At 45.4% G+C, this 22,798-nt stretch overlaps 1 protein-coding gene across 2 annotated transcripts in view; it reads right to left on the bottom strand.

Moving 5' to 3' along the window:
• KIAA0355 (KIAA0355 ortholog) overlaps positions 1–22,798 on the bottom strand; it is a 99,049-nt gene that overhangs the window by 24,354 nt on the left and 51,897 nt on the right. For both annotated transcript variants that reach the window (XM_031659677.1, XM_009194114.3), the window contains exons 3-7: positions 11,860–12,069; positions 4,412–4,552; positions 4,100–4,195; positions 3,815–3,976; positions 1,469–1,627 (exon numbers count right to left, since the gene is read on the bottom strand). In XM_031659677.1, coding sequence (XP_031515537.1) covers positions 1,469–1,627; positions 3,815–3,976; positions 4,100–4,195; positions 4,412–4,552; positions 11,860–12,069 — 768 coding nt within the window. The remainder of the gene's footprint in view (positions 1–1,468; positions 1,628–3,814; positions 3,977–4,099; positions 4,196–4,411; positions 4,553–11,859; positions 12,070–22,798) is intronic.

The following is a 22,798-nucleotide window of genomic DNA, read 5'->3' on the forward strand; positions in this document are numbered from 1 at the left end:
GAGATAAACAGAACTGGTATACAGTGACTGGATCAGGGCACTACTTATACCATTGTGGTCAAGGTAGGCCTCTCAGAGGAGGTGATTTTGGAGCTGACACCAGGAAGATAAGGAGTGACCCACATGATAATCAGAAAGAAGAGTATTTTCAGATAAAAGGGGCATCAAGAGCACAGGCCTGGGACAGGAAGAAGCATGGGATGTTTGAGCAACAGACATCCAATGTAGGTCCAGAATAGGGGCTAGGTTAAGGGGCCCTGTCAAATTGTTACTAATGTAATTTTTCTTTTCTTTTTTTTTTTTTTTTAAGGGCCAGGTATGGTGGCTCATGCCTGTAATTCTAGCAGTTTGGGATGCCTAAGTGGACGGATCACGAGGTCAGGAGTTCAAGACCAGCCTGGCCAACATAGTGAAACCTTGTCTCTACTAAAAAATACAAAAATTAGCCAGGCATGGTGGTGCATACCTGTAGTTCCAGCTACTCGTGAGGCTGAGGGAGAAGAATCACTTGAACCCGGGAGGCAGAGGTTGTGGTGAGCCGAGATCACGCCACTGCACTGCAGCCTGTGCAACACAGCGAGACTCCATCTCAAAAAAAAAAAATTACCCGGGTGTGGTGGCGGGCACCTGTAATCTCAGTTACTTGGGAAGCTAAGGCAGGAGAATCACTCAAACCTAGGAGGCAGAGGTTGCGGCGAGTTGAGATCGTGTCACTGCACTGCAGCCTGGGTGACAGAGCAAGAGTCTATCACAAAAAAAAAAAAGAAAAAAATAGAGGCAAGGTCTCACTATGTTGCCCAGGCTGATTTAAAACTCCTAGACTTAAGCAATCCTCCTGCCAAAGTGCTGGGACTACAGGCATGACCTATGGGGCCCAGCCTGTAATAGTTTTCTTAAAATGAGCAAAGCCCATAGCATTATTTTGCAACTAGGTTCCCTGCAAATATGTATTATCAATCTGATTTTTCTTTTTCTTTTTCTTTTTTTTTTTTTTGAGACAGAGTCTTGCTCTGTCACCCAGGCTGGAGTGCAGTGGCCAGATCTCAGCTCAGTGCAAGCTCCTCCTCTCGGGTTCACGCCATTCTCCTGCCTCAGCCTCCCGAGTAGCTGTGACTACAGGCACCCGCCACCTCGCCTGGCTAGTTTTTTGTATTTTTTAGTAGAGACGGGTTTCACCGTGTTAGCCAGGATGGTCTCGATCTCCTGACCTCGTGATCCGCCCGTCTCGGCCTCCCAAAGTGCTGGGATTACAGGCTTGAGCCACTGCGCCTGGCCTGATTTTTCTTTTTAAAGAGATTTTTTAAATGCTGCTCTTCCTTTACCTTGTCTACCTTCCTGGTCTAAATTCCATAGCACCAAGTAACTTTTTAAATTATTCAATATTTTCACACATGTGTCTGCACCACATCCTCATATGCCTGAAACATCTTGGTATTCCACCTATCATCCACCACCCGCACTCACTCACCAGTCCAGCCTGGCCAAACAGCAGCTGCACCGCCGTCTTGCAGGCACCCCGCCATGTGGATGGGCAAACCTGGTTCAGCACTTCAGTCACAGGAAAATCATCCCTGGATGTGATTCCATTATAGCAGCCTGCTTCCTTCATCAGCTGTAACATTGTATGCTATAGATTGATAAGAAGAGAGTTCACACCTCAAGACAAAGCCATGCAAGGTTCTAAATTTTGTAAAAATGCATTTATACAATCATCCTTAAAAGAAGAGCATTTTATTTATATGTTTTTTGAGACATGGTCTCACTCTATCGTCTAAGCTGCAGACCAGTGGCATGAACATGGCTCACTGCAGCCTCGACCCCTCAGGCTTATGTGATTCTCCTGCTTCAAGCCTCCCCAGTAGCTGGGACCACACAGGCAGGTGCACACCACCACACTCAACTAATTTTTAAATTTTTTGTAGACGTGGAGTCTTGCTATGTTGCCCAGGCTAGTCTGGAACTCCTGGGAGAAGGGCAACTTTTTTTTTTTTTTTGAGATGCAGCCTTGCTCTGTTGCCTAGACTGGAGTGCACTGACACAATCTCAGCTCACTGCAACCTCCACCTCCTGAGTTCAAGCAATTCTTCTGCCTCAGCCTCCTGAGTAGCTGGGATTATAGGCGCCCGCCACTACACCCAGCTAATTTTTGTATTTTTAGTAGAGATGGGGTTTTGCCATGTTGCTCAGGCTGGTCTTGAACTCCTGACCTCAGGAGATCCGTCCACCTCAGCCTCCCAAAGTGCTGGGATTACAGGCATGAGCCACCACGCCTGGCTCAAGAAGAGCATTTTAAATACACCCTAATTATGTCATTTGAACTTCTTTAGTAATGATCATCAATCACTCTCAGAGATTTTCTCAACTCCATAGAGTGAATGACTAGATATGGATACATATGCAATAATATACACAGATTTCTATACCAGCACAAAATATAGAATTATTTAGCAATCTACTGATGTGAACTGATTGAGGAATTTTGAAATTCTGAATCCCTCCAAATAGGGAAACAAAATCATCTGATACAAGCAAATACCAATTAAAATCTCAATTTTATTTTGGATGACCAAGTAGTCAGGTATTCAGGCTCTGGAAACAGATTACATAAGCTCAAATTCTAGCTCTTCTACTTTCTAGCTGTGTGACCTTGGGTATCAGTTCCCAGGTGTGGCAGGTGGGCCAAAGGGCAGCACCCCCACCTCGTCGGTGAGCATTAAGTGAGACAATGATGTGGAGCACCTGGCACAATGGCTGGAACACATGATGTTCCACAAATAATCATTATCACTGCAGCATTATGACAGTATCTCTCTTCTTATGTAATTCATACAAGTCCACGGACAGACATTAATCATAAACAATATCTTATAGTGTACTTTCAAACCCTTTCTGTTAAACATCCGAATAAAATTATGAATAAAACTCTCTTGGCCCAGCTCGGTGGCTCATGCCTGTAATCCCAGCACTTTGGGAGGCCAAGTAAGGTGGATCAGCCGAGGTCAGGAGTTCGAGATCATCCTGGCCAACACAGTGAAACCCCGTCTCTACTAAAAATACGAAAATTAGCCAGGCTTGGTAGCACATGCCTGTAGTCCCAGCTTCTTCAGAGGCTGAGGCAGGATTGCTTGAACCTAGGAGGTGAAGGTTGCAGTGAGCTGAGATAGATCACACCACTGTACTCCAGCCTGGACGAGAGAGTAAAACTCCATCTCAAAAAACAAAAAAAAATTGCTTGACAAATGTCTGATTAAAGTCTCCATAGGTCTGCTTTTTAATTTTTTTTTTTTTTTTTAAAGACAGAGTTTTGCTCTTGTTGCCTAGGCTGGAGTGCAATGGCACAATCTTAGCTCACTGCAGCCTCCACCTCATGGGTTCAAGCAATTCTCCTGCCTCAGCCTCCCGAATAGCTGGGACTACAGGCGTGCACCACCACACCCGGCTGATTTTTGTAATTTTAGTAGAAATGGGGTTTCACCATGTTGATCAGGCTAGTCTCAAACTGCTGACCTCAGGTGATCCACCTGCTTTGGCCTTCCAAAGTGCTGAGATTACAGGCGTGTGCCACCACACCCGGCTGATTTTTGTATTTTTAGTAGAAATGGGGTTTCACCATGTTGATAAGGCTAGTCTCAAACTGCTGACCTCAGGTGATCCACCTGCTTTGGCCTTCCAAAGTGCTAGGATTACAGGCGTGAGCCACCACGCCCGGCCCCATTTTGTTTTTTAATCTACATCCTTTGCAAGCCTTTACATTTCTCTTAAGAACTCTATTTTCAAGTTCACACTCAGTTGCTGGAACCCCATGGAAAGCTACCGTCTTAAGTTTCAGATTGTCGGCGGCCGACTCATTAAAGGAGACGCCCTTCAGGAAGTGCGATCCTATCTGCACAGGGACGGTGGGGAGCTCACACTGCATGGGCTGCGGGGGTGTCTGCCTCCGCCCTGTCTGCTGGGCTTCCGCCTCGCTGCAGCAGCCCTGGAAAAGGCATGGATGGAAGAGGAGAGGTGACCCATCGCTCATCTGTTAAAACACTTGGTTCACATTACACTGCAGCAGCAGCACCCTAGGTCCCCAGAGCTTTAGGAAGGAAAAGCGTACCTGCAAACTTGCTTCAATTGCCTTTGGATTCAGGTGGAAGCCAGCTTTCATTGCATATTCACAGTGTCCTAAGCTTTCCAGAGCTATCTTATATGCCTGGAAATAAGTTATTTTTAACAATCAAGATCATAAAGCAAATTATAAGATGACAAAGTTCAATGGAAATAGAAGTCTTAAATTTCTATAGCTATTAAAAGACTCGAGGCCAATTACCACTCTATAACCCTTTGTAACTGGTTCAACATCACAACTTTAACTCCCTCCCTTGTTTCTATCCCATGGAAATCAGTATGTCAGTTCTGAAAAACTTACTTGCAAAGCACTGTCAATTTTTATGTTCAGTTCTTTTAGCTGGTGCTCAGGAATTGCTGCACTTTGAGAACAAAAGAGTTGTTGAACTTCAATTCCTGCCAGGCAACCATCACAGCCTCTTTCTCTTAGCCTAGATGTCGCCTGCAACATATATAGTAACTGGTAGGTAAAAGAGGGTTGCACAGTTCTTGCAACATTAGACCCACAATAACAACAAGAAAAACTCCCTCAACTAAAATGCAGCAATAAACCATCTAAGCAAATAAACTAGAAGTTCTAGATTGTTTGTATTGCAAAGTGAGCAGCCCAAATTTTGAAAGCCTAATTAACCATCCTGAAGATAAAGGAAATCTCCCTTTATTTTATTTTTTTTTTGAGACAAGGTCTTACTCTGTCACCCAGGCTGGAGTGCAGTGGTGCTATCTCGGCTAACTGCAACCTCCACCTCCCGAGTTCAAGCAATTCTCCTGCTGAACTCAGCCTCCCGAGTAGCTGGGATTACAGGCGCCCACCACCGTGCCCAGTTAAGTTCTGTATTTTTAGTAGAGATGGGGTTTCATGATGTTGGGTCAGGCTGGTCTTCAACTCCTGACCTCAGGTGATCCACCCACCTCGGCCTCCCAAAAGCTGGGATTACAGGCTTGAGCCACGACACCCGGCCGAAATCTCCCTTTATTTTAGGAACCCTGGAAAAAAGACTTACCTACTTGTTATTTGTTTTATATATACATATACATATTCAGACATTTTTAACTTTCCTGCTTTAAAAAGACAGGTTACCTAGAATATTGGCACTTGGAGTTTCCAGAATAAAAAAAAAAAGAAAGGAAGAACATACATGGTTGGGCATTCCTATACAGTGAAGGAAAAGGCCACATGAATACAGAACAGGAAAAATATACATTGGCATGTTAACAGAAAAACAGAGCTTTTGAAATCTGCACAGAAAATTAAATATTTATTGTTCAGTCACTACATATGTTTATGAAGAGTAGATAAGCAAGATAGAAAAGGAGAAACTAATCTCTGTCATTTGATGATTAAATGCAGAAAATATATACATGGATCAGGACAAGAAGAGAATACAGAAAAATATATATTTGATTTATTAGATGGGATTACAGATGAACTGTTTTTAGGTTTCTATTTTTGTTGCAATTCTGTGAACCAAGTAACATTTTTTAGCAGTTAACTTTTGTTCTGCTGGGCCAGTGTAGGAGTTGTAATATTTACAAAACTTGCAGACTACAGGAAAATGACTAGCTGCTATAATGCCGTAAAGTTCCAAAGCTTTGGTTTCACAAACTGTATGTAAACACCCTTCCCTGAAGCCTAAGAGTCTCACAGTTTAAAACTGTTTGACTCTTTCTAAGGATCTTTCAGTCAAATATTTAGCTCACGCAGGGCACGGTGGCTCAAGCCTGTAATCCCAGCACTTTGGGAGGCTGAGACGGGCGGATCACGAGGTCAGGAGATCGAGACCATCTTGGCTAACACGGTGAAACCCCGTCTCTACTAAAAAATAAAAAAAACTAGCCGGGCGAGGTGGCGGGCGCCTGTAGTCCCAGCTACTCGGGAGGCTGAGACAGGAGAATGGCCTAAACCCGGGAGGCGGAGCTTGCAGTGAGCTGAGATCTGGCCACTGCACTCCAGCCTGGGCGACAGAGCAAGACTCCGTCTCAAAAAAAAAAAAAAAAAAAAAAAAATTTAGCTCACAAGGTGGTGTATTAGGTTCATGCTGGAGCACAAAGCTGCTCCTTACCCCCTCCTGGAGCTGACAGCCTCATGGCCAAAAAGGTGAACAAGGAAAACATAATTATAAATGGAGAAAAAACACTGAAGGAAACAGAGGACTATACCAGGGAGTGTCCTAGACACCCAGAAAGCAGTATTTAGGGTGAGAATTAGAGGAGAAGGTCATAAATGGAATTGCATGTGTGTGGGGTGGGGTGGGGGTGTCAAGACCTACAGACGGGTCCATGAAACAGGCCAAGGATCCAAGATAACAAAGACACATCCAAGGAACTAGAGCCCAGCGAGCGAGGGCAGGGTGGCCACTGATAAGGCTGGCCATCAAGGCAGGAGCCAGACTAGGCAGGTCTAGGCAGGTCATGCCGAGGGGTCCACGTGCTACCCTAAGGAAATGAGAAGCAACATCATCCAATTTTAAAATGAAGGAGAGCAAGACAGGGAGGGGAGAAGTAACGATTCCCTGAACGAGGGTAGTGATAAAGGACATGGAAGAAGGGGACAGATCTGGGATAGGATTTTGGAGGTGGGACCTGCCTGGTTTTCTTAAGGACTGGACTAGGTATGGACATGATGGAAATACTGAAGGATAAATCTCAGCTTTCTCAAGTGAACAACGCAGTGTGGGATGGCACCGCTTACTAGCATAGAGAGGGTCTAGGGAGGAACAGGTGAGTGGAGAGAGGCTATGCCCGAGCCACCTGCGAGACCCCTGGTAGCAGCTGAGCTCAGGTGCCTGAAGCCCACAGGAAGTGGGCGGCTCACTGATCACACACATTTGAGCCCCCTCCCAGGACACAGGTGGCTTTTTGAGTCCCAAGACTGTATGGAGAACCCCTAAGGAGAAGGGCGCTATAACTGAGCCTGGAGAAACTCATTCAGAAGTTGTGTTGAGGAAGGAGAGGCCAGTAAACTAGATGAAGAAAGGATGACCCAAGAGAAAAGAAAGCTTGGTTCCTGGATGTCACAAGATGAGCGTATTTCCAGGGAGGAATATTCTCCACACTGCTGTGCGCTGCTGAAAGTTGTTGAAAGGCTTCCCTGGATTTGAAAACACGGAAGGAAGGCACCAATGACCTTGATAAGAGAAGGCATGTTCTTTTATAGGAGAGGAAGCCAGATTTCAGCAAGCTGAATGACATCATGTACATAAAGTTTCAGACTGTGTAAAATAATACCTTATATATGGATACATTCATATATGGAAAAATACTAAAATACGCACAAGAATCACAGGCTTCAAATTCAAAAGAGGTTATTTCTAGAGACAAAGGGATGAATAAGAAAGTGGAGAGGTACAAAAGGGATTCAAGTGAATTTGCAGACTGGGTGCAGGAGCCTAGGAGCTGGGGACCAGCCTGGGAACATAGCAAGACCCTGTCTTTGCAAAAATAAGTAAACAGTAAAATAAAATAAATAATTAGCCAAGCATGGTGGTGCATGCCTATAGTCTGAGCTACTCAGGAGGATTGCTTGAGCCAAGGAGGTCAAGACTGCAGTAAGCTGTGATCACCACTGCACACCAGCCTGGGCAACAAAGCAAGACACAGTCTTTAAAAAAAAAAAAAAGGTGCACTGGTGATACTTTTCTGTTAAAAATATGTAACAGGCATGAGCAAATATGGCAGGCAGCTAAAAGGAAGATACTGATGGGTATGAAATGTTCTATATGCCTGAAATACTTCAACAATAATTACTTTTTAGACTACTCTGGGTAAACTGTCTATGGGGTGTGCCAGGAGCAGTAAGGAGCCACAGGGTGCAGTAAAAATAAAATAGTAATTTTTTAGAATGAATGAAAAGTGAAAGAAAGGCCGACAACTACTCCAAGAAGTTGGCTGAGAAAAGAGCAGAGAAATGGACTTTTCTGTGGGAAGCATCTTTGTATACTGGCGGGAACAGGCCGAGGATGAGGGAGAGAAAACACTGGGTCACACCACAGAAGTTGGGCCCTCGACGATGGGGGCAAGGCGGGCACCGGGCAATCCTGGACAGGAGGAGACAGCACCTCCCCTGCTGTCATGAGGCAGGAGAAGGAAGAAAAGATGGGTGTGAAGTGGGGTGGCAGGGGCGGTGGTGGCTTGGCCACATGAGGAAGAAGGGCTGCCATCAGGGAGATTCTATTTTCTCAGTGTAGTGGGAGGTGGCATCACTGGCTGAAAGCAAAGGAGTGTAAAAAGAGTAGAAAGGCCTGGACAGACTAAAATGGTGGCAGAAAAGGTCAAGGTGAAAAGGTCAAGAGAGCACTCGGAGGCCTCCTACTGTGGGCTGGTCCTCAGCATGAGTGATCCAGAAGGTGGAGCAGGGGACCAAGGCAGGTGTTAGGTTCACATGTGTGAGCTGAACAGTCAGGAGGCTGGGGCCCAGCAGCCAAGAGGACACCAAGGGCTGTAAAGTCACACGACAAGGCGACAAGGCGCAGGTCTGGACCTCAGGGTCCAGCCGTCTACAATAAAGCCAGCTGGTCCCACCCCCCACACACAGCCTCCAATTAGCATTCCAGGGCCTTTCTGATGAACAGAAAGCCAGCTCAAGGAAAGTCTTTGGCATGAAAGACAGACCAAAACATGCAAGCAAACAGGAAAAAGACCAAAACATGCCAGCAAACAGTGAAAATTAAAAAGAAATGACAACAATGCAGCAAATGGCATGAAATTGAAATAATAAAAAAACTAGAGACTGGACAATATTAAGATGTGAAAAATCATGTTTTGAAAATTTTACTAAAGAAAATTTCCAAAACATAAAATGAAATACTTTGCCAAGTTCATTATGGAATGATGTGAACTAGACATTAATGAATCACTATACTGTTAACTATAAATTATGGTTTACTCTGTGTTTGCCTTTTGGGATAGTTTTAAAAAATTATTTTTTGGCCTGGGTGGTGCCTCACGCCTGTAATCCCAGCACTTTGGGAGGCCAAGTCAGGTGGATCACCTGAGGTCAGGAGCTTGAGACCATCCTGGCCAGCGTGACAAAACCCCATCTCTACTAAAAATACAAAATTGGCTGGGCATGGTGGCGGGCACCTATAATCCCAGCTACTGAGGAGGCTGAGGCAGGAGAACTACTTGAACCCGGGAGGCGGAGGGTGCAGTGAGCGGGGATTGTGCCACTGCACTCCAGCCTGGGCGAAAGAGCAAGACTGTCTCAAAAAAAAAAAAAAAAAAAAAAAAAAGAAAATTATCTTTTACTCTGTAAAATGGAGCAGTAAGTCTCAACTTCTAATGTTTATTTTTTATTTCTCATACTGGAAACAAAGATGTAGTAAAATGCCTACAAGAAATGTCACCCATGGCCAGAAGTGGTGGCTCACACCTGTAATCCCAGCATTCTGGAAGGCCAAGGAGGGTGGATCACCTGAGGTCAGGGGCTCGAGACCAGCCAGGCCAACATGGTGAAACCTCATCTCTACTAAAAATAAAAAAATTAGCCTGGCGTGGTGGTGTGTGCCTGTTATCCCAGCTACTCAGGAGGCTGAAGCAGGAGAATTGCTTGAACCTGGGAGGTGGAGGTTGCAGTGAGCCAAGATCACGCCATTGCACTCCAGCCTGGGCAACAAGAGCGCAACTCTGTCTCCCAAAAGAAATGTCACTGATCATAGGCAAAAGTCTCCTTAAAACAGACTTTTTCAGAGCTGTTTTTGATTGCCTTTTATTTAAGCTTAAATGCTTCTGGCTATGGAAAAGGAATAGAGAATGCCACATCAGAGTGACTAGGAAAGCAACCCTGTGCTAGGCTGGAATCGCCCCACTGGAGTGGCTCCCTGCAGCCCATCATTCAGTCATAAGACTCGCACAATTCTCCCCCACGTTATTGCTGATGACCATGCCACACCATCCCACACCACTGCGCTCTCTATCCACTAGGGAGCCAACCTCTGGTCTAGCTCTTGCATGATGGTTAGATTTTATAAACATATCTGCTGTGCTGGGAAATAGCCAATCTTCCAACGGATAAAAGACTTCATGTTGGTCCGGTGTGGTGGCTCATGCCTGTAATCCCAGCACTTTCAGAGGCCAAGGCAGGTAGATCACAAGGTCAGGAGTTCAAGACCAGCCTGGCCAAGATGGTGAAACCCTGCCTCTACTAAAAACACAAGACTTAGCTGGGCTAAAATACAAAAATTAGCCAGGCATGGTGGCGGGCACCTGTAATCCCAGCTACTTGGGAGGCTGAGGCAGAGAATTGTTTGAACCCAGCAGGCGGGGGCTGCAGTGAGCCAAGATCGTGCCACTGTACTCCAGCCTGGGTGACAGGGCGAGACCCCGTATCAAAAACAAAAAACAAAAAACAAAAAAAAAACTTCATGAAGTCACATAAAGCATACTAGAGAACTGCTCAAATCACATGTAAAGCAACTGACAAATGAGGATGTAGGCAGAGTTAGACCAATTAAGAATCTTGTCCACGCCTGTAATCCCAGCACTTTGGGAGGCCGGAGGCAGGCAGATCACGAGGTAATCCCAGCACTTTGGGAGGCTGAGGCAGGCAGATCACAAGGTCAAAAGATCAAGATCATCCTGGCTAACACGGTGAGACCCCGTCTCTACCAAAAAAAAAAAAAAAAAAAAAAAAGCCGGGCGTAGTGGCAGGCACCTATAGTCCCAGCTACTCAGGAGGCTGAGGCAGGAGAATGGCGTGAACTCGGGAGGCAGAGCTTGCAGTGAGCCAAGATCACGCCACTGCACTCCAACCTGGGGGACAGAGTGAAACTCCATCTCAAAACAAAACAAAACAAAACAAAAAAGAATCTTGTCTGGGCACAGTGGCTCATGTCTGTAATCCCAGCACTTTGGGAGGCAGAGGTAGGTGGATCACTTGAGCCCAGCAGCTCAAGACCAGCCTGGACAACACAGTGAGACTCCATCTCTACCAAAAAAAAAAAAAAAATAGAATAATAGTAATAGTAATAATAATAATAATAAGCTAGACATGGTGGCATGAGCCTGTAGTCCCAGCTACTTGGAAGAGGCTGAGGTGGGAGGATCTCTTGAGCCTGGAGGTCCAGGCTGTAGTGAGCCTTGATCACAGCACTGCACTTCAGCCTAGGCAGCAGAGCAAGACCCTGTCTCAAAAAAAAAAAAAAAAGAAAGAAAGAAAAAGAAACGAAAAACTTAAAGAATTAAAAAAGTTTCAAAGATTCCAAGCCCTGCTATAGGGAATGATTTGACTAGCAAAAAACAGACAAAATTCCCTGTGTCCACTGAGCTCTCACCCTGTTGTGGTTTTATCTTTGGAGCCTGCCATCCCATCTGTTTGCCAAACACTCCTGCTTGCCTGCCTCGCTGCCTGGCTGGCCACTTACCCTCCCCAGACAGCTCCACCCCGTCTTTCCTGACTTGGGCGCCAGCCTCTTCTCACTGGTCCCCCATCTTAGCTTTCCTGCAGCACTACTGTTCAGAGACATGACCCTCCCTTCCTCTGGCTCCCGCACATCTCCATCCTGGCCCCTTAACCCTGTTTTTGTAAGCCTATTCTCCCAGCAGGCTGTGAGTAGAGGTTGTCATCCTAGTGCCTGGCACAAAGTGGGCATTCACAAAGATGTTCACTGTTAAATGAATGAACAAGCTAATGAAACAGTTTAAAATGTACATTTCTAAATAAAATGGCTCTTTTGAGAATCAACAGGCAAAGGCCCTCTGGAGCCTCTCCTATTTGAACACAGGTACCAATCTCCCCAAAGCCAGGGTTACCTCAGCAGCCCCCCGCCAGGACCGCACAGCTTCTTCCAGTTCAGGTGTGTGGCCCATGCCAGATAAGCTGCCGCCACTGCTGCTGTTCTTTTTTTCTGGCACAATGACCTCAGCAAAGCAAGAGTGAGCCACCGGCTGGACCTTCTGTAATGCATGAGTCAAAAACTGGAAATGGACTTGCACCACAGTCAGGAAACATCGCCCCAACACCTGTGAAAACAAGACAGCCAGGGATGTTTAGGTTGTGGGTTGCTGTTGGATTCGCGCAGTAAATTTTCAGTGACCAACTTAATAGAAGCAATGGTTAACTGGAATTCCAAAATCATACAAAGTTAAAAGGCCACCATGCTTCAGAAGGATCTGCCTTTGTTTTTGTGTTTGGACCTCGGTGACTGATGCCTAGAAGTCAAAACATTTCCATCAAATAACAAGGTCCAAGGTTTAACTAAGTCTTCCCATTTCCCACCAACTTGCCCCTAATCCTGTTCTCCACTCCCTACATCTGGACTCACACCACTTCTGGTGTCTTTGAGCTCCTGCTGAACCACAGTCATCCACAACTGCAATTATGTCCACACAGTATTCAGAAGGTAAAGAAGAAAACTGTGCAACTGAAAATCTGAAAGAAGGCCAATTTGACCATAAGACATTCCATTGAAAATGGAATCCAAATATACTGGTTATTTTAGTAAGAGTGTTAACATAGTTATTAACATAGTCATATGTCATCTTTCCAGTCTTACGAAACAAAGCTGACAGACCAGTCTTCCAGGAGTCAAGAAAATATAATGGACAGCTCCATTCATGAGTACCATTAGCCTGATACATATCCGTGATTGGCTGCTAATAGACCAAGTAGGAAATTAACTTAAAAAATACTATACACATAAATATGTAATTATAATAAGATGTATACTAAATACATACTACGTGCCACAAACATTTTCAGATATGATTGTGCATTTCTCTGGCAGCCTTCTGGTATGGGCTAAGGCTGTTCTGACAGCTCCTTTGCTGCTCCTCCCTGTTACTCTCTTGCGTAAACCAGTTACAATGTGTTCTCTATCATTTATTATTTATCTTTCTTTTTTTTGAAATGGAGTCTCGCTCTGTCACCCCGGCTGGAGTGGAGTGGCATGATCTTGGCTCACTGCAACCTCCACCTCCCGAGTTCAAGCGATTCTCTGACCTGAGTGCACCATCACACCCAGCTAATTTTTGTATTTTCAGTAGAGATGGGGTTTCACCATGTTGGCCAGGCTGGTCTCAAATTCCTGACCTCAGGCACTCCACCTGCCTCGGCCTCCCAAAGGGCTGGGATTACAGACGTGAGCTACCATGGCCGGCCTTATTTCCTCTTTAACACAGGGCAAAAACCTGCCACTTACAAAGCAACCTGACCACAAACCTTCCAGATTATTGACATTTTTTCCTAATCTCTCATAGTTGTTTTGCCCACATCAGATCTGACAATAATACCAACAAAAACCTTTTGCAGCTCTTTTATCCTGTTTCCTAATAATCTTTTTGTGGAAGATATTTTATATTTCTTTGGCTTATGCAGATTACTTACTCACAACTTACTTTACTGAGTTTGCAATTCACCCAACTGAGCAGGAGTGGACCTGAGAGAGCCGGCCCTCAGCCCACTGCCTCGTGGAAGTAGTGAAGGTCAGGGAACTATGGCCATTGCTTTTTACAAGGAACCAAAATCCAGCACAGTGCCCATGCACTGTCCTGACCCTTGAGCAGCACACAGTAAGACTCAACCTTCCTCTCCCCTCAGATGAACACGTGGACTCTCTGCCTTGTGGCATGCACGTGGACCTCTTACCCTGCCTTACCTCACGCACATGCGCAGATTCCTTGGGCGCACTGCGCAGGTGGACCTCTCGCCTCGCCTCAGCATCTACCCTTTGCCACACGCCCTCTCAGTTCCCACAAGTCAGAGCTGTTTCCTAGAGAAGCAGGGGCAAGCCAGTTCCCAGCATGACACTTATTCTCTCTGAATCCCTCCTCACCCCGTGGAAATCACCAGGACCAACTAAAGCAAACAAAAAACCGCACACAAATCTCACACCAAAGCATCCGCCCTCCAGAGTGAACAACTGGCATTACAGGCTGAAGTCCCCCAAACTCCTGGGCTTCCACTCACACCTCCTCAGAGCACTTCCTCCAGTGCTCTGTGCTAGACTGGGCAGGGTGAGGGACACAGAGGCAGCTCACCCAGGCCAGTTAGACAGGTGCCAGGAGTAGAATAAGCAGCAGCTATTCAGTCCTATAGAGCACACAGACAGCTTTAGTGGAGCAAGCAGCCTGGACCTGACCAACGCTGGAGAGTCACATGGGCTAGAGCATTCAATCCCAGGAACCACCCTATGAGGTCATCCTCCCTTCACAGACAACAAGATCAAGATATAGAAAGGCTATGAAATATTGTCAAGGTGGTACAAAACTAGATGTGGTGGACCAGTCACCTGACTCAAATGTCCATGCCCTTCACTTGTGTGCCCCACTGCCTTCAGCAGACTCTAAACGGGGATCGACTGGCACGTGACAGAAACTCCACCTTAAATGGTGTAGGCTGAAGGTATCCTCAATCTCCTCATCCACTGCAGACACAGGGAGGAGGAGTGAGCTGGCTCCCCAGGGACACAAACTCTTCCTCCCTCTCCTTCCTCAGCACCTTGGCAACTATGGGAAGCTGGAGGAGGAGGAGAAAGGGAAGACGCCATGCTCCATTAGCTCTGGGTTCACACACTCACAGCTCTGACGGACACAACTGAGTCATTCATTCTCTCAATAAATATATAACATGGGGATGCCTAATACGCACCAAGCACAAAGAGCTGGGAACACTACCGGAAAGAGAATGAGCAAGTCCCTGCTCTCACCAGGGTGACATTCTAATGGGGGAGTCAACAGGCAATGAACAGATATGCAAGGTCGGGTGCTGCTGGGAAAGGAACACAGGCGGGTGGGAAGGAAAAGGCTATCCGAGGAAATGACCAAGGGCAAAGAGAGAGCTACCCTATCACCTCCTAAGGGGCAAAGTTCTGAGGAATGGCTGAAGGCCTGAAGGAGGGCCCCCAGATCAAGAACAGGATGCTCTCTGACAAGGCCATCACCCCTGGGGAGAATGAGGTAGAGGAAGCCCTCTTGCTATGGGGTGGCAGTAAGAAAGGCAGAACGCTGCTGTAGGAAGGAGTGGGGTAAGAGACTCGGGTCAGTTTTAAAAGGCATTGTCTGTGTTGTCTCCACCACTTAGGACCTGTTTGACCTTGGATGAGTCATTTAACCTAAGCTTCTTTCCTATAAATAAGGAATGAGGACAACAGCTCAGCCACTGTGCACCTCCCTCTCCTACCCAGGATGCCTGGAGACCAACTCAGTCATACAAATTATGATTGTAACAAAATATCTGTGCTGTAAATAACTTATTCAAAGTCAATCAAACCAATGGTTAATGTTGGACCTTGGAAACAGCCGTTTCATCAGATAGCTGCTCTAAAAATTTACCCAGAGTAGCAGATGCATAACCACCACCTTCTCTTAAGAGACTACAGAGCTCAACCTCTGGCCTGCCTTTGCCCACCTTTCCTCTATGAGGATCTCATGTCTTAGCTGAGCTCCCCGCCTGAAACAGACCCCACTCTCCTTGACCCAGGGATGAGCCAGTCCTTGGGTGTCTTCCTGACATAAATTTGGGAGTGTGTGACCCCAGGGCTGTGGAAAGCTATTTTCTCCTTCACATGGAGAAAGTTTCCTGGACTGTGTGGTTCAAATTGCAGAACAGGTATGGGAAGCTGGGGATGAGCAGAGTGGCCAAAGGCAGGCATTTAAGTTTAAAATGCCAGTGAAGCTCTATCAACAGCTACCATTTTTTGAGTGTTTAAATACCAAGCACTTTACGTTTGGTGAACCATCCCTGTGGGGTGTGAGCAATTCACCCATTTTACAGATGACAACACTGAGGTTTACTGAGATAAAGAAACTTGCTCAATGTCAAGCAGGTAATAAGTGGGGATCTGACACCAGGTGTGTTTGACTCCAAAAGTTGTGTTGCCAACCACCAGACTACACTTTCTTCCTTTGACAAGACCTAGAATGTAGCCACAATAGTGGACAAATACTAATCAGAGGAGGAGCTATGGATTACAGACGGCTATCGGGGTCTACTGAATGAGAGCCTGTTTTCTAGCAACCTTGATGTTGGAGGAGAAGTGTGCATGTTTACCTTCCTATTCCTTTGCACACATACCACATCTGCTGCTAAGGATGTTGTGTTCATGTACGTGACCAGAATACCTTTTCTTTTTGATGATATTTATATTTTATTCAGATTGTAAAACAGTTTTTAATTTAAGGCCTTCCTATTTGGAGCCCCAAAAGACTACCCTTTCTTTTTTTTTTTTTTTAGACGGAGTCTTGCTCTGTGGCCCAGGCTGGAGTGCAGTGGCACAATCTCGGCTCACTGCAAGCTCCGCCTCCCAGGTTCCTGCCATTCTCCTGCCTCAGTCTCCAGAGTAGCTGGGACTATACGCGCCTGCCACCACGCCCGGCTAATTTTTTGTATTTTTAGTAGAGACGGGGTTTCACTGTTAGCCAGGATGGTCTCGATCTCCTGACCTCGTGATTCGCCCGCCTCGGTCTCCCAAAGTGCTGGGATTACAGGCATGAGCCACCGTGCCTGGCCAAGATCACTCTTTCTATACCACTGCAGTTGTTGAACATCAACCTACATGTCAACTCTGCTTTCCTGGAATATTTCAAAGTTTAGTTGCAGCTATTCCTCTTCTAGGCTCAGGTCTGACTCAGCCTGTAATACCTGCATGTGGTTGGAATTATGGAGTGCCCAAGTCCACCCCATTTCCCAAAACATGGTGTGATTTTCACATCAATACAAATAATTTCTCACTAAGTTCACTGTTCTGCTCAACTCCATGAACTCGAGTTCATCTTTTTTATATCCCTTTAGAGTGAGGAACAAGTAAAACTCTCATACATCCATTTATTTCCGATTACTTTAAAAACCCAATGTAAGTAGGTCCAAGATGGGTGCTTGTATTAGAAATTCCAAAGCATTCAATCATTTCTTTCTCTTCAATACTCATTTATACCTTAAATGTTACATTAGGTTCCTAGTGTCCTCAACCTTGTTCTTAATGAGGTCTCTTGTTCTGATGATCACTGGATTCATTACATAATGAGCTACACACTAGAATGTGACACAAAGACCCAGAGATACAGAGAATGCAGTACACCATGCCTGGACTATAGAAAGTAATTATGAAGATTATGCTACAGTAGAAAAATGTAAGAAACAGGCTTACTGAAACTAATAAGTAAAAAACTAACTAAAGAACAACCCAGTCTCCTTGCAGTCAGCAATAACCTAGAGCATAGAAAAGCTGCCATGCTATGTTTAGAACAAATGAGGGAGAGAAAGAAAGCTCATGCCCAAGGGTGTCGGAACCAACACCAAATGCTAATAATTCACACAAGAGTACATTCTGCCCCCGGACACGCTGCTTCACTGCTGGTGAAAATAACAGCATGGGCAGTTTCTGAGTTCATATTTCATGGGCAATGCACTGTGGTGCACAAAACCTTTTGTATCAGTAATACTCATCATCAATAAGTCAGGGGGGGAAAGATTAGCTATACAAACATACAAATAGTTCTAAATATTCCTAAATAGGTATAACCATTGATTGTATGATTCCTAACAGCCCATATTTGTACCTATAGATTTTTTTTTTTTTGCAAAAAGTAGATTGTGTTGTTTTATAGTTTGCTTTCCAAAATAAAATATATTAAAAATTTGTTACCATATCAATATACATAGGAAGTTTTATATTTCAGCTACACTGCTATAAATCTTAACACACCTAATAATAATAATTACCAAATATCATCCAGGGAAAAAATGAAATGCCACTCAAGATAACTAAGTCCATGTTAATTACTATTGAGTAATTTTTCCCATTCAAAATGCAAGTTTTGGCCAGGCACAGTGGCTCATGCCTGTAATCCCAGCACTTTGGGAGGCTGAGGCAGGCGGATCATTTGAGGTCAAGAGTTCAAGAGCAGCCTGGTCAACATGGTGAAACCTTGTCTCTACAAAAAATACAAAAATTAGCCGGGCATGGTGGTGCACGCCTGTGATTCCAGCTCCTCGGGAGGCTAAGGCAGGAGAATCGCTTGAACCTGGGAGGCAGAGGTTGCAGTGAGCCAAGATCACAACACTGCACTCCAGACTGGAAGAAAGAGCGAGACTCCATTTCAAAAAATAAATAAAAACAAAATGCAAGTTTTCTCCATAATACACTGTGGGTTTATATAGGGCAGAGATAAAAATATATTTAAGTTATCCTGATATATGGCCTCAGGAGCCCATCAGAGGTCAGAAAATTCTTTTTGTTCACAAGTGTACTTTTTGTTAAAATTTGTCACTTCCATCAAGAATACTAAAATACCTCAATTGATAAACCGATTACAAAGGCAAACAGGAAACTAGCAAATAGAAATCAGTCTCCAATCAGTCTCCATATGCCAGTCTCCTTATCATGACATATCACTTGGGTGAGGCCACTCTGTCACACTGGATGCCTTGCATGTTACCGCACTGAGACAGAGATCCCAATATCCACATCTGACAGGGACACTCCCAGCCGGCTGTATGTGCACAGTGTTCCAAGTGGTATAACTATGGCAAATCTTGGAATGGGGTGGAGAGGAGGCCTCACCTCCCTTCAGCAGCAGCACCCTTGCTTCATTTCCTTCCTAGCTCTCCAGCTGTTCCAGTTTCAGACTCCTGCGCGGCTTCCTATTCATCTTTTGACTGTAAATGTGGGAGTGCCCCAGGGTTTACTCATTCTCCAACTACGCTCTTCCTTGATGACCTCCTTTAGTTCTCTAGCTTTACATTCATCTACTGACTGAGGGTCTCCAAGTTCTGGACCTCAACCCTCAACTCCAGATTTGTGTATGCAACTATCCTCTAGAAATCACCCATGGGATATCTAACAGGCATCACAGACCTATTATCTGAACTTACTCTTCCTCACTACTCCCCATCTCAGTAAATAGTACTACCAGAGAGTGACTACCAGAGGCTAGTAGCCAGAGAGTGACTACCAGAGCACTACCAGAGAGTGACTACCAGAGTGATTTACCAGAGTAAATAGTACTACCAGAGAGTACTACATAGCACTACCAGAGGGTGCTCATGTCATAAATCATGCAAAATACAACTGCTGAAATATTTATCAGCCTTTATTTATTTATTTATTATTTTTATTTTTATTTTTCTGAGACGGAGTTTCACTTTTGTCACCCAGGCTGGAGTGCAACGGTGCGATCTTGGCTCACTGCTACCTCCGCCTCCCAGGTTCAAGCGATTCTCCTGCCTCAGCCTCCTGAGTAACTGGGACTACTGGCATTCATCCCCATGCCCAGCTATTTTTTGTATTTTTAGTAGAGATGGGGTTTCACCATGTTGGCCAGGCTGGTCTCAAACTCCTGACCTCAGGTGATTCACCCGCCTCAGCCTCCCAAAGTGCTGGGATTACAGGCATGAGCCACTGCGCCCGGCCGCAGCCTTTAAAAAGAAGGAAATTCTGATGCTAGCCTTAAAAAGAAATTTAAAGCTCACGAATGAGCCTTAAAGACATTATGCTAAGTGAAACACACTTGTCACAAAAGGACAAATATTCTATGAGTCCATTTATACAAGGTTCCTAGTCAAATTTATAGAGACACAAAGAAAGTTTGTTGCCAGGAGCTGGGAGGAGAGGGGAACCAGGAGTTATTGTTGAGCAGGTACAGAGTTACAGTTTAGGAAGATAAGAAAGTTCTAGAGATGGATGGTGGTGATGCTTGCACAACAATGTGAGTGTACTTAACACTACTGTACCCTTAACAATGGTTAAAATGGCAAAATTTATGTTACATATATTTTACCACAGTAAAAATACATATAACTACTACTAGTCACCTCTGCTACCCTTCTATTCCAAACTACTATCATCCCTCACTTAGACTGCTCTAATAGCCCCTTAACTATCTTCCTGCTTCCATTTAATTAGAATCAGGTTTATCTACATATAACAAAACAAAAACAGAAACAGGCCAGGCATGGTGACTCACACCTGTAATCCCAGCACTTTAGGAGACCCAGACAGGAGGATCGCTTAAGCCCAGGAGTTTGAGACCAGCCTGGGCAACACTGTGAGGCTCCATCTCTACAGTAAAAAAAAAAAAAAAAAAAAAAATTAATTAAAATAAAACCCAAAACCAATATAGTGGCTTAAATAAGAACAATGTTGCCGAGTGCAGTGGCTCATGCCTGTAATCCCAGCACTTTGGGAGGCCAGGGTAGGTGGATCACCTGAGGTCAGGAGTTCGAGACCAGCCTGACCAACATGGTAAAACCCCGTCTCTACTAAGAATGCAAAAATTAGCCGGGCGTGGTGGCACATGCCTGTAATCCCAGCTGCTTGGGAGGCTGAGGCAGGAGAATCGCCTGAACCCAGGAGGCAGACGTTGCAGTGAGCCGAGATCACACCATTGTACTCCACTGTACTCAAGAGTGAAACTCCATCTCAGACGGGGGAAAAAAAAGCAATTATGTTTATATTTTTCTAAGATAAAACAAATCCAGAGCAGAGGGACCAGGGCTGGAATAGAGATGCCAGGACATCACAAGGAGCCTGCTTCCCAGCTTTCTGCTCAGCACACTCATGCGAGGCTCCCATTTCTAGGTGACTTTACGGTTGGAAATGGCTAAATGGCCCTCAGCCATTCTGCATGCACTGGAGATGGTAGAAAATTGGGGGAGAAAGGATCACCCATTTCCCCTTAAGAAGACGTCCCAGTAATCTCATGCAGTACTTCTAGTTACACCGTCAAGAACCAGATCTTATTCGTGACCACTCCCAGCTTTAAGGAACTAAGAGTAGTCCTTATTCCAGGCACAGTATGGAAAACAAAATGAGAGTTTGTTACTAAGAAAAAAGGGCAGCTTGGGCAATGTAATGGAATCCTGACTCTACAAAAAAAAATACAGTTTAGCTGGGTGTGGTGAAGTGCACCTGTAGACCCAGATAGTTGGGAGGCTGAGACAGGAGAATCACTTGAGCCCAGGAGTTCAGGCTGCAGTGAACTGTGATTGTGCCACTGCACTCCACCCTGGGCAACAAAGTGAAATCCTGTCTTGCGGGGGAAAAAAAGGTAAAGAAAGAAAGAAGAAAGGAAAAAAGAAAAAAGAGATTGTATATTGAGAGGCAGTTACCAGTATCTCCTCACTCTCCCCATGGCCTACTGGGCTATCTGCCCTGCCCCCACTCGGATGCGCTCTTGGTTAGGTAGGAGGTTCTGGTACGAGGGCTGGCCTTGGCACAGTGAGCTGGGTGCGGGGAGAGGAGCAGTTGAAAGTTTTGCCGAATCAACAGACTTGAGGCTATTTTCCATCTGCATCACAGCACTCATCACACCTAGTGCCACTGTCTATTTATTTATCTGGCCTACCAGTCCTGGAGCGCTTTTATTGACCCTGTCATCTGTGCAACGCTTGCAGCTAGCTCATGTGTATTTATCGAGGCGGGTGGGTGGCTCAGCTGGAAGAAGAGGAAGGCAGGGCAGGTGGCTGGGCCTACTCAGGAGCGGTCCTAGTGAGAGCAAGGGTGCTCAGGGGTGCCTCCACATCAGGCTGTTTCTGATTTCCTGGCTCTGGACATTTCGTCATTAGCAGAGGGGCAAGGCAGCCTGTTCTCACAGTGGGATGGCCTCTGCCAACAAGCCCCTCTGCACTAGACTGCACCGGCCCGAGGCAGCGGGGAGGCAGCAGACACATAGGACACATAACCCCTTCGCTGGCTGGCCTCAGAAGGACTTCAGGCAAATGCTGTTTTATGGGTGTTCAGGTTCCTGGTTTGTAAAGAGGAGTGAGGCTGCCAGAACAGGCCATATCCAATCCTGTGAGGTCTCCCAAGCTGACCAGAACCAAAAAATTAATTCAGGAGAGCCAGTTCTATCTGAAATTATATTCCATGAACTCTCCTATTTGTTTCCTTCTAATCTACCCACCAAACCTAATTTTTCCAGCAAATTCACTCAAGCCTTTTCAGCAACTCAAAATTTTAAATCCTACTCTCTGAAAAGACAGCAACATTGTCATTCAATCACTAGTCCCCCAAATTAGCAATATTTCATTCTTTCCTTGACTCCTACCCTGCTGCTGGCCTCCCACTTTCAGAGAGGGTCTTTTCTCTGTTCCCATTTTCTCCTTTGATTCACTTTTACTCTCTTCATTTTTTTGAAGAACACATGCTTTTCTCTTCATCCCTATACCTTGGGTGTTCTAACTACTCAATAATGCTCCCTTTCTGTTAGAAGACCACTTCACATGCGAAAACTCCTCCATGGAATGGAGTTATTTATTGGGTACTCTGATACATTACACTTTTAATACATTCCTGAATTTCTCTCTCACTTTTTGCAAACTTGGAAAAGGTCCAAACAGACACAAAAGCATGTACCCATCAAAACGCTTCAATCCTATGGCCAGGCACAGTGGCTCATGCCTATAATCCCAGTGTTGTGGGAGGCTGAGGTGAGAGGATCACTTGAGCCCAGGAGTTTGAGATCAGCCTGGGCAACACAGCAAGATCCTGTCTCTACAAAAAAATTAAAAGTTTCGGCCAGGCACAGTGGCTCAAGCCTGTAATCCCAGCACTTTGGGAGGCTGAGACGTGCGGATCACGAGGTCAGGAGATCGAGACCATCCTGGCTAACACGGTAAAACCCCGTCTCTACTAAAAAAAAATACAAAAAACTAGCCGGGCGAGGTGGCGGGCGCCTGTAGTCCCAGCTACTCGGGAGGCTGAGGCAGGAGAATGGCATGAACCCGGGAGGCGGAGCTTGCAGTGAGCTGAGA

Source organism: Papio anubis, chromosome 20, assembly GCF_008728515.1.
Source record: "Papio anubis isolate 15944 chromosome 20, Panubis1.0, whole genome shotgun sequence".
Taxonomy (NCBI): domain Eukaryota; kingdom Metazoa; phylum Chordata; class Mammalia; order Primates; family Cercopithecidae; genus Papio; species Papio anubis.